At 43.3% G+C, this 12,914-nt stretch overlaps 1 protein-coding gene across 2 annotated transcripts in view; it reads right to left on the reverse strand.

Annotated features, from left to right (window-relative positions):
- The window catches only part of LOC136867003 (organic cation transporter protein), a 231,084-nt gene that overhangs the window by 103,866 nt on the left and 114,304 nt on the right, over window positions 1-12,914 (reverse strand). For both annotated transcript variants that reach the window (XM_068226994.1, XM_067144101.2), the window contains 3 exons: window positions 8,763-8,855; window positions 6,566-6,669; window positions 4,454-4,608 (listed from right to left, as the gene is read on the reverse strand). In XM_068226994.1, coding sequence (XP_068083095.1) covers window positions 4,454-4,608; window positions 6,566-6,669; window positions 8,763-8,855 — 352 coding nt within the window. The remainder of the gene's footprint in view (window positions 1-4,453; window positions 4,609-6,565; window positions 6,670-8,762; window positions 8,856-12,914) is intronic.

Genomic DNA, 12,914 nt, shown 5'->3' on the forward strand with positions numbered 1-12,914 from the left:
GTCCAATAAATACAAACGGTCCGCTCAGGGCTTAACGTCACCACCCGACGGACGAATCGGCATCAACAGCGTCATACGCCCTCACTTCATATGATCACTATGGAGATGTTTGGAACTGAATCCAGGATTTTGGCTCACAATATTTTGATTAGAAATTGCATACCATCACCTCTCCTAAGCTCCCGGCTATTATTCTCCTGGTGAAATTTGTATCAGATCATGCAGAGTTCACGCCTTAACGATCATTGCCCCAGGAGGGTTCGTCAAAGCGACCCGAATCCCAATATAAAATCCTGACGAGGAAGATTGTCATCATGTACGTAATTTCACAGTCCACATAAATATGTTACATGGAAAACCAACATAGCATGGTTTAAATTATTACAAAGTTCAATCTCCGCTTTCTCTAAATTACAAAAATGAACCTTGCGGCGTGTATTTCTCATACTTTCAATTGTTTATGAACGTTCTGCCTTCGACTTTCTCTTATCAAGACATACTTAAATATCGCCTAAATTATTTTAGAATTATCAGGTGAGTTTCCTGTGTGCTTCAACGTGACATAGCTCTGAACCTGTATGCGGGAGATGTGGGTTCGGACCCCACCGTCGCTATCACAGAATTTTCTTCTTTGTGTGGATTCACATTGCCACATTAAGACCACGGATATTAACCATTCGAATCTTAGTCTTTCCCTTCCTTGTGCCATCAGAAACCGTCCACGCCTTGTCGCTGAAGCCATAGGATTCTGTCCTGAGCTAGTCATTTCAACTTTGCGCAACACTTGTAGTTCATGGCTTTTAATAATTTCATGAAATAGAACTCTCTCGAACGCCCTCTTCTTCTCTTCCTTCAAGAATGTTACAAAGGAAGTTATTTTATTTTCTCAAAAATCCTAATATTATCTCCTTACAGGCCTTGAAGGCCCTTGGAGGAGTGGAAGGTAAAGGTTTAAACTATCCGTAATCACGACACTTGGTGGAGTACAGTGGTTACCTCCACGCCCGACCGCCTTTGTCCCCAGGAATTAACCTGGTGCTCATTTTCGTATACGCTGAATGAACCTCAGGACTATATACACCTCCGGCAGTGGAAATCACGTTCCTTAATTTTTTCCACTTCCTGGTGGGGAATCCAGCCCACGCCCTTCCAGGTGAACCGAGCACGCTTTTACAGCCTCGGCCAGGTAGCCACTCAAAAATCCTAATTAAAGTCCTCTAATTATCTAGCTTACTCATTACTTTATTATAGCCTTTCGGGTCTGTCTATTTCGTCCGATTAATTTTCCTCCATGCCCCCATTTTTGTTTCCTCCATCCTTTCCTCCGATTATGTTCCTAACTTCCAGCCTTCATTCCAGTACAGAAGCACTTCAAACAAAAGTATTTACAGAGGTCTTCCTTGTTTCTATGATTATGTGCCCTTTGGTCAGCAAGTTTTTCTTGTCTTCAAATGTACCCTTTGCCATTACATCAGATTACATCAGATTTGCTTCTGTTGTCGTGAATGATCAGGGTTTCAAGGTAATTAAGATGGTTTACTTCCAGGCGTGGCTCGACGTATTTGTTCCCGGGTTGACTGAACCCCTTATGAGAGTAACATTGGAATTTTATTTATAGGGTCCAAGATGGAGTAAAATGCATATCCCTTCCCATCCCCTCTTTAAATATTTAGAATGGAATGCGTTAATTGTGTGCCTCTTTTCTGAACACAAGTAAGTGGCGAACTGAAGGTGAGTTAAGGTAGAGAGGAAAGGGGAAGGAATAGATCGAAGGCGTTCTTTTCACCAAAATTGAAACTAGAGAAAGCAGTGTCTGACTCACAACCGGACCCGGTCCATCAGCAGTTAAAGGGGACATTACGATAGTTCACCATACCATGACGTGATATTCTAATCTACTGATGATTATGATGATGATGCTTGTTGTTTAAAGTGTCCTAACATCGAAGTCATCGGCCCCTAATGGTACGAAATGAAATGATAACAAAAAATTCAAAATAATCCACTGACCAAAAGAAAACAATCATCATGAAGAAGGAATGGACGGACATGAAGCAAGGAAAAAACCAACCAAAAACGAGCAAACAAAAAATTAGTGGATTCAACTCAAAAAAGGATCATATATAATTTATTACTGACCAAGGGACCACTCATAAAACAGAATCCTGAATCGAGGTTGCTTGATGTTTAAAGGCGTGCAAAATCCACGTCTAAGGCCCCACAGAATGGTACATGTCGCAAGTAAAGTAGAACCATGCTATTTGTCATGTTGGGGTAGCGAAGACTCACGGTGTTCCACACAAGATGGTACTAATCACAAGTATAGTACTTCGTACAGGAAACGCAGACCTATGGTGTTTCTCACACAATGGCGCACTCATAGCCAACGCAAACCGATGAGTTTCCTCACCTTGGTGTACTAGTCACGGGTGCCGGTCCCACGGGCCCCGTGGTGTTCCTCACATAGGGGGTACTAATCACAGGCAACGCAGACCCACGGTGTCGCTCATTTAGTGGTACAACTCACAGGCAACGCCCAGACCCGTGGTGTTTCGCACAATGGTACTAATCACAAACCTATTGTGTACCAAATATAGTGGTACTACTCGTAAGTAAAGGCGACCCATGGTGTACCCCGCGTGATGGTACTAATCAATGGTAGTTTCATGGTTCTAATACCAGCATCCCTTTGTCGCCCCTTTTAGTCGCCTCTTACGACACGCAGGGGATACCGCGGGTGTATTCTACATGCCCATCCCCCATCCGCAAGGGGTAGTGTGTTTGGTCCGCGAGAGGTATTTTATTTCTCTCAAGTCCGCCGGCAAGCCGGTTAGGACCCCCCTATCCGCCACCTGGGACGCGCCACGTGGGAGTATCACCTCTCCCCCTGCTACGCCAGCGTAGTAGGTTCGTGGATTCTAATCTACTGAGTGAATATAATTGTACTGAATTATTTTGTAGTGTAGGTGTGAGTATTGTGTTTCTGGTAAGTGACTTATCTTTATAAAAACAGCATGAGGTTTCTTCTGTATACGGAATTAACTAAACTTTTTCTGGAGGTTCGGTGCAAAATAAAACAGTTAGGTCGGCCAAAACCCCAACTGTCCGTACCCCAGAAGCAGTCTGTTAATTGGAAAGAGTATATTGCGGGTTAAGAAGCAGTACCTCATATCTCACAATGCTCATCCTCTCCATTATTTTCTTTAAGGCTAGTCACGCCTCCGAGTCACATATTGATATGCAGTCCATCAAGGATGTAAAGGAGAGGGCATGTAAGTCCCTGGTAAGACCCCAACTATAGTATGGTTCCAGTGTATGGGACCCTCACCAGGATTACCTGATTCAAGAACTGGAAAAAATCCAAAGAAAAGCAGCTCGATTTGTTCTGGGTGATTTCCGACAAAAGAGTAACGTTACAAAAATGTTGCAAAGTTTGGGTTGGGATGAATTGAGAGAAAGAAGAAGAGCTGCTCGACTAAGTGGTATGTTCCGAGCTGTCAGCAGAGAGATGGCGTGGAATGACATTAGTAGACGAATAAGTTTGAGTGGCGTGTATAAAAGTAGGAAAGATCACAATATGAAGATAGAGTTGGAATTCAAGAGGACAAATTGGGGCAAATATTCATATATAGGAGGGGAGTTAGGGATTGGAATAACCAAGGGAAACGTTCGAAAAATTTCCACTTTCTTTGAAATCATTTAGGAAAAGGCTAGGAAAACAACAGATAGGGAATCTGCCACCTGGGCGACTGCCCTAAATGCAGATCAGTATTGATTGATTTCGTTGTGTTAATTTTCCTATGCGTGGGTGTAAAGGAAAATGAACCTTACCGTGTGAACCCACGGATGTATGCATGACGTATTTGCGCAGTTCTAAAGTATTTAGGGTTCATTTTCCTTTACACATCTGCATAGGAAAATGAACACAATGAAAATTGTTCTGATGGACTGCATATCCATATGTGGCTGGGAGGCGTGACCACTCTTAAGGAAAATAATGGATGCGAAGAGAATTGTAACATACGAAGTATTGCTTCTTCACCAATGATATGCGTATATCCATAAGTAGTGCCATGTATATGAGAGAAAATTATGAATTTTGGGCTGTAGTATAAGGAATAGACTGTACTTCAATCCGTCTTACTTTGCGGTAAGGCAAAAAAAGAAAAAATAAGTTTGAACAAAACCGGAGTAACATATTTTGTTACGTTTGATTGAACCCCTAGTCTCAAAACTCGTAAGCCGCCACTGCTTACTTCCTAGAGCTGTCTTGACCTGTCTTGATGTGTTTACGTATCATCATGATTTTTGGCCTTCTACTTTTGAGGTTCTATTTGTCACATGCAAAGAAAAGGTTTCAAAAGTAACAACTTAAGGGAAAAATAAAAAACGGTGACTCAGCTCCCCTCAAATTCCAGCCTGCTAGGCTGATAGGATTGAGGAAAGTACATACCAATGACGAAACTGGTCAACATGGTTCCTCCAGTTGCTAGAGCCAGCACGAAGCGCAGCACCAGGAAGACCGGGAACCAGGGAACGAACGCCGCTGCTACTCCCACAATTCCCTGCACTGCGATGCCAAGCAGCAGGGGTGGTTTCCGACCATACCTGCAAAAAAAGGGGGTCATTAATTTCTTGTTGTTAACAATACTTCAAATGAATCGTGATTTCTTAAAAGTACGTGAGTCATAAGAAGTAAATTATGGGGAAAATGATAAAACACATCCTAAATACTTGAAATGGTCCACTTGTTCCTGTTTCGTATTCCCTGTGTGACGTTCAATCCTCTTAGGTTCTTCACACTACTACACTTTCCCTCTGTGGCTGGGTATGGTAGTATAACACCCGTGGTATCCCCTGCCTGTCGTAAGAGGCGACTAAAATTGGCCCTAGGGGCTCTTAACTTGGCAACTACGGGGCCCTCAGCTGAGTCCTGGCATTGTTTCGACTTACTTGCGCCGGGCTCCTCACTTTCATCTGTCCCATCCGACCTACCTTGTTCTTTTCCGACGCCGACGGCATTAGAGCATTCGAGGCCTAGGAAGTCGTCCATTTTCACGCCCTTCGTGACCCTTATCTGTCTTTGGCTGAGACCTTCATTTTTCGAAGTGTCGGATCCCTTCCATTTTTACTCTCTGATTAATGTTATATAGAGGATGGTTGCCTAGTTGTACTTCCTCTTAAAACAATAATCACCACCACCGCCTGACATAATGCTACCCCTGAAAATGCTAATTTTCTTATCATATTTTCCGTCAAACTTTCCTCGTGGTTTTGTTCCTACGTCGCACCGACGCAGACAGGCCTCATGGTGACAATGGTGTAGGACAGAGCAAGAAGCGGCCTTGGCCTTGATATATGTACGTCCAACCCTTGTCCTGATTCTCTACGGGGTCGAGGGTGAAGTGAGATGAATCTTCGTAGAGAGTTTTATGACCGCATGCCCTCTCTGATGTCAACCTTATCAGAGGAGTCAATGAGATGAAATGGCTTATGGCTTTTAGTGCCGGGAGTGTCCGAGGACATGTTGGGCTCTCCAGGTGCAGGTCTTTTTATTTGACTCCCGTAGGCGACCTGCGCGCTGGGATGAGGATGACATGATGATGAAGACGACACATACACACCCAGTCCCCGTGCCAGCGAAATTAACCAATGCTGGTTAAAATCCCCCCCCCCCACTGCCGGGAATCAAACCCGGGACCCCAGTGACGAAAGGCCAGCACGCTAACCATTCAGCCATGGATCCGAACAAAGGAGTCAATGAAATGAAGTGAATGACGTGATGTATTATAGTAGGAAGGAAGAGGGTGAAACCGGTGCCTGCTCAAGGCTTAACGTAGCCATCTGACGAACGAGTCACCATCAACAGCGTCATAAGCATTCACTTCATATGAATTAAATCCAGGTTTTTGGCACGCAATCTCGTAATCTGAAATTGTACACTACCACCATTGTTACCTTGCCGGCCAACATTCTGACTGAAAATTTTCGACCAGCGGGACTCGAACCGGCTAACCACGCTCTCAGACCGTATAGGCTTCAACGCCTTAACGATGATGGCCACCAAGCGGTCTTGGTGGTCTTAATGAAGGCTTATCCTCAATATTTGCCTGGTGTGAAAGTAGGAAACTATGGAAAAACTATCTTTAGGGATGCCGATAGAGGGGTCCGAACTCACTCTCTCATGAATGCAAGCTATATTTTCAAGCCCCAAGATACTGAACTGAGGGCTTTCAGCAAAATCTGCCTTGAAGACCAAGTCACCGACCAGAGGCAAACATCTTAATATATTCCACCCAACTGACCTGAAGTTTCCAAATACTCATAACTTGAAGATGACCAAAATAGTGACTCATGCACTTTTAACAAATCACGGATACTTTCAGTATCAGTGGGCATGATAGCTGAGTTTCAACGTCACTGGCTTCACACCGAGATTGTTTGGGTTTAGGTCCAGACCTTGTCCTTTTCTGAGTTCACTCAGAAGTGGTAGACCCGTGATTAATGATCGCAATATTAATTGTCAGGTAAAAACCAAAATATTTCTAGCTTACTTCATACTCACCTATCAGCAGCCATTCCGAAGAGCACGTTCCCTAGGAGGACACCCAGCATGAAGGTAGCCTGGGTGAGTGGAATGAACCACGACCGGTCACACACCAGGTGCCACTGCCAACAGATATCACTGGTTAATAGGACACTGTTTCACAACCTTTGTTTAAAAGTGCATTACTATTGTGAAAAAAAACCATCAAGTTTATTTAAATAGGTTATTCATTACCGTGATCAATGGTTTATTTCGCTTGTGAATTTTTTAGATTAATGCTTTTCAAGAACACCATTTTTCCAACGTATAAGTTGCTCTATAAAATTGAGTAATTCTTTCGTGTAACGCACTTTTCTCATCCGGTATGACAATTTTTGGATGATTATGATGATGATTATGATGATGGTTATGATAATAATAAAGTAGGCGAGATACCTTGTAACAGCGAAGAAGAGGAAAGTATTTTCCAATTTCTCCTTGATCATAAGGAAGACTGCAGCTCAGAAACATCTGATAAAGCATTGAGTAATCATTGCGATTCTATTTATAAGATGAAGGGAGTTTTTTTAGCCGAGAGCACTTTTAGTATCTATGTAAATAAAGTTGTAGGGAGTCCGATGTCTGTAATTTCTTTTGTTTTGCCAATTTTTCAGATATTTTTCCGTTTTAGGTCAATTCAAGACCGAATCGGTAGTTTTTATTTTTCGTGTCTGTTTTTCTGTTTGTTCCACCATCACGGCGAAACGGATGGATAGATCTCAACCAAACTTCGTATTTAGATTATACTCATCCAGGGAAAGGTTTTGATCTGTATATAATTTTAAAATCTTTAAATGGACGGGGGATTTATAGGAAATCCAGAACGGTTTTCCTCCATTTTATCTTATACTATTGATTTTCTGTAAACTCCGTGGACCGTATGTGAAACGAATCTTTATTATAATCAACTTTCGTTATATTCATAATTTACCTTACTCTTCAAATGACGGAGTAATTTACTATTTTCTGCGGGTATCATGCTCTACATTGAGTGACAGACAGAACGACAACGAACCTACAAGTTAGCATAGCAACGTCTCTGACTGCATGCCAGCAGGCAAGTAACGTATATCCATTTTCCTCATAATGCCTTTAAATTCGTGGTTGTTCCTTGGGTAGAAGGCAAGATTGCGTCGATCTACCATTCTGCGGGATATTGGCGAATATCGTTGGAGGTTATAACCGTCCTCGAATAGCTTAAGTAATAACACCATTAGTCATGTTCTTATCTGTTTACCTAAGAATCCCTGCGCCTAAATTTCTCCTCTGTTACCGCTCTCTTATATTCCTAACTCATACCAGCATTATTTATTGAGGGGCATTTTTATTTTCCAATACATTCACTTGGAATTTACATATTTGTACTCATACCGCTGTCCTCAGTTATAATAATATTTTCTATTAATTTCAACTTTCTCATCTGTATTACTTTCTTCCTTAATTACTCCGTATGTATGTGAGTGCTAATCCCGAAAGCTGGACACTCTTTTCTTTGAGGAAATTATCGAAATATGGATGCAATTTTAACGACGGTGCAGACCTCTTCCTTGCCTGTCCCATCCAATCTTCCTACCCCTCCAAAAGGCCCCTGTTCAGCATAGATACTGGTCATACTCCCCAGTTGTATTCCCCGACTCAAAGTCTGAAGCTCTAGGATACTGCCCTTGAGGCGGTAGATGTGGGATCCCTCGTTGAGTCCGAGGGAAAAACCGACACTGGAGGGTAAACAGAGTAAGAAGAAGGAGAAGAAGAAGACAGGCGGACATTATTCGTAACAGTATGTACAATATTTTTCCATTCCTCTACGCGATATAATATTTCATTCTATTGCCACAATATTTCAAGTACTGTACATGTGTCCGTTACGTTTGCAAGTACATCCAGGACATAATGAACAAGGTGATACGTTGCTGGAGGAACCTGTGGGAAACTGCTAGTTACTGATAAACAAATTTCCAGCCAAAAAGCCACATATATCTCAATTTTTACAATCCAATAACGGGTTTTCTAAATGAGATCTTCAAATGAATGGCATTAGATCACTGTACAACACTGCGCTCTGATGGATGCAGGAGTTACTGTATTGTGAAGAAAGCAGCAAAACATGTATCCACGATTGTGTAGTACAGAGTTAAACAGCGCATAACAATTTAATGAACAACGTAAGGTTACTTACCTCATCAACGATGGTACTGGTGAAGATACTATGATTGAATTCCCAGGACTGACAGGGAACAGTTTGGTTGTCCACTGTTGGATAGCAAGCATCCTGCACAAACATAAATATGATATTAAACTTAGTTAGTGATACAAAATTGAATAATATAAAAAGTTACACCGACCTCGATGGCTGCAGTCGCTTAAGTGCGATCAGTATCCAGTATTCGGGAGATAGTGGGTCCGAACCCCTGTCCCTTCGTCGCCATAAGGCCTACTTGTGTCGGTGCGACGTAAAGCCAATAGCAAAAAAAAAGTTACTGAATAATCATCCTGATTTTTTATAGCACATCTTTAGGTAGCTTAAATTTAATACAATGTAAATTTTGATGTAGAATACGTCAGTTGTTTCGGAACCAAAATCGGGCCAGTGAGCGGTACAGAAACACTTGTAAAATCGAAGGATGCTTATGACCAAAGTCTTCAGTAATCACTGCAAAGGGTAAGGATCAGTTTAACATGAAACTGACTTCTGTCATCAAACAGGGAGTCATCAATGATCTGCATTTAGGACTGTCGCTCAGGTGGGACATTCTCTTTCGTTTACCTGATTTTTTATAAAATAAATTCAAAGAAGTTGGACATTTATCAAATATCTCCCTTGGTAATTATTACAATTCTTGATTTTTTGTCCTAACAACGGGCGCTTCTCCAAACTTATTCTCCTGAATTCCAACATAACTTTTAGAAACTCAATTAAATCTGCATTCACAGCCATCTCTCTACCGATAATTTCGGAACATATCACTTAGTCGCTAACTCGTTTTTTACTTTCAAGTCCAAAGATTGCAACATTTTCGTAATACTTCACTTTTGTCGGAAATCACCCGGAACAAATAGTACTGCTTTTAGACATGATACTGTGTAGGCTTTTGGGCTTATGCCGTGTCAAGAAAACAAGGTGAAATTCTTAACGTTTCGCAGAAAACTGTGCTCTGCGTCCTCAGAAGAAATCACGACTGTCCACGAGAAAGGCTTCCTAAACAATGACACTTTTGTCAGCTCTTGTAGCTCTTGACGCGGGTCAGGTAACACGTCTTGTGAGGTGTCGTTTGAATTATCTTGGTGAGTTGTACAAGAATACAGTCAAAATCAAATCAAATAGTTAATATTTGAGAAAATTGTCAGATATAACGACATAGGAATAATAAATGGCTTCAAAATTATCGAATGTTTACTCTAGATAGAGGGATTGTCAATATTCCAAACATTCCAACATCACGAACACTGGGCGTAGAAACTTTTATTTGCAGCGTCTCATAGTTAAGGCGGCCAAGAGTCACGAGACGATTTTCGCACTACAGTACTGGAACCTCTGCTCCCAAGGTAGGAATTGGTTTCGAATTCATGGATGTGGATAATGACCACCATGGTGATGATGGAGAAGTTCCGGTGCATCTAGCAATGTTCTGTCACGTTTCATGGCTAAATAGTTAGCCTGCTGGCCTTTGGTCACAGGGGTTCCGGGTTCGATTCCCAGCAGGGTCTGGAATTTTAACCATAATTGGTTAATTTCGCTGGCATGGGAGCTGGGTGTATGTGTCGTCTTCATCATCATTTCATCCTCATCACGACGCGCAGGTCGCCTACGGGAGTCAAATCAAAAGCCCTGCACCTGGCGAGCCGAACATGTCCTCGGACACTCCCGGCACCAAAAGCCATACGCCATTTCATTTCATCAATGTTCTGTCTCTCTGTATGGTAGAAATGGGGATTTATCTTTTGTCCGTTCCTATAACTATCACATGGTATCTATTGTACGTCCAAAGGTGCGGTCGTAAGGTGCGACCACACAGAATGTTACGTAAGAGACGGTCGCTATGCGCACAGGCTTCCTGTCTTGACAATGTTACGGGCACACAAATTCGCGTACGCTACGTTAGTTCTATTCGCTAATTTAGCAGCCTCACGGAGTCTGTGATTCTCGCCCATATTTGGAAAACGTCTCACTGGATGGGCATGCGCACTGGTCTATATAGCTGCGAGGGTCATTGCGCGCCTGTTACTCGTCAATCATTTTTCACTCCACTTGAAACTCGTCTTAATACCTCTCATTCAGCGCAGTATTCCCTTATTTAAAAATGGCTCTTTAAGTGATTATTTAAATTTAACTTTCACATTTTGTAACTGTTATATCAAATGATGAAATTCGGCAAACTTTGTTCTCTGGAAATTCACGCCATGCACCAACTTCCTAGCCCGCCTGGTGGCCATGATCGTTAAGGCGTTGAAGTCTGACACGGTCGTTAGCCGGTTCGTATACCGTTGGTCGAAAGTAGATTCAACACATTGCGCCGGCAGGCTGGGAGAGGTGGTGGTACATAATTTCTAATTATAAATTACGTGCCAAAAGCCATGACTAAATTGCAAACCTCTCCGCAGTGCTCATATGGATTGAGGGCATCTGATGCTGTTGATAGTGGCTCGTTCGTCGGATGGAGACGTAAAGCTATGAGCAGACCCCTTGGGGTAATAATAATAATTTCGTGTGGCTATTTCTAGCCGAGTGCAGCCCTTGTGAGGCAGACCCTCCGATGAGGGTGGGCGCCATCTGCCATTTGTAGGTAACTGCGTGTTATTGTGGTGGAGGATAGTGTTGTGTGGTGTGTGAGTTGCAGGGATGTTGGGTACAGCACAAACACCCAGCCCCCGGGCCATTGGAATTAACCAGTTAAGGTTAAAATCCTCGACCCGGCCGGGAATCGAACCCGGGTCCCTCTGAACCGAAGGCCAGTACGCTGACCATTCAGCCAACGAGTCGGACACCCCTTGGGGTTATTCGACAGGAGTAAGCTACGTGCCGACACCTGGTTTCACTCTCTCCCTACCTCATGATCTTCCATCCCAAATCCAGACGCGCAGGTCGGCTATGGGAGTCAAATAGAAAATACCTCAACCAGGTGAGCCGAACTTGCCCTGGGACACTCCCGGCACTAAAATGAATACGATAAATAAGTACCCACTTCCTTTTACGCTTACATGCGGAAAACAACAACAATAGCTCGTCGTCGGACTCATCGCTGTTTACGTATGAGACACTGTCATTCTTTTTTTTTTTTTTGCTAGGGGCTTTACGTCGCACCGACACAGATAGGTCTTATGGCGACGATGGGATAGGAAAGGCCTAGGAGTTGGAAGGAAGCGGCCGTGGCCTTAATTAAGGTACAGCCCCAGCATTTGCCTGGTGCGAAAATGGGAAACCACGGAAAACCATCTTCAGGGCTGCCGATAGTGGGATTCGAACCTACTATCTCCCGGATGCAAGCTCTCGCCCGGTACACTGTCATTCAACATCTCGGCCAAGACTGAGACGTCTCTTAGAAAACATAGCTTTCAGTGTGGCCACGTGGGGTAGCGAACGTAGTATAGATACATCTCGTAAGTAGCGTGCGTAGCGTTGTGTGTGTGGCCTCATCTTAACCCCGACAGGAGCACGTTCAAAATTCTTGTAGCTCAGCAACTACAAATAAGATCTAAACAAAAGTTTGCATAATTAACTTTTAGTCAATCAATGAAAAGAATGATTGCATGGTATTGTAAGTTTCTCACATTTAACATTGTCGTGGGATGTCGACCATTTCGTTTTTGAAGTGGGTGCAGTGAGTTAGTTTGGCTCTGCCTGTGAGCCAAACTATTTTTCCGTTATTCGCACTCTGTACCGCTCAGGAAGGAGCCAGAAGTGGGAGTTCCGGTCTCCTTCTGACGTCATCCTAGAAGTTTCTAAAGGGCAGAACGGAGATCGTTCCAAATGAATCCCTTTTCTGGAACAATCTCGAGTCGCTGACCTCACCTGTATAAGTCGGACAGGCGATCAGCGGTCAGCCTGCCCTGAAGTCGAGTCTGCTAGTGCCTCGAATGTTGTGTCACCGGGCGAGTTGGCTGTGCGGTTAGGGGTGCACAGCTGTGAGCTTGCATCCGGGAGGTAGTGGGTTCGAGTCCCACTGTCGACAGCCCTGAAGATGGTTTTCCGTGGTTTCCCAATTTTCACACCAGGCAAATGCTGGGGCTGTACCTTAATTAAGGCTACGGATGCTTCCTTCCTAGTCCTAACCCTTCCGTATCCCATCATCGCCATAAGACCTATCTGTGCCTGTGCGACGTAAAGCAACTA

Source organism: Anabrus simplex, chromosome 3 (assembly GCF_040414725.1).
Source record: "Anabrus simplex isolate iqAnaSimp1 chromosome 3, ASM4041472v1, whole genome shotgun sequence".
Lineage (NCBI taxonomy): Eukaryota > Metazoa > Arthropoda > Insecta > Orthoptera > Tettigoniidae > Anabrus > Anabrus simplex.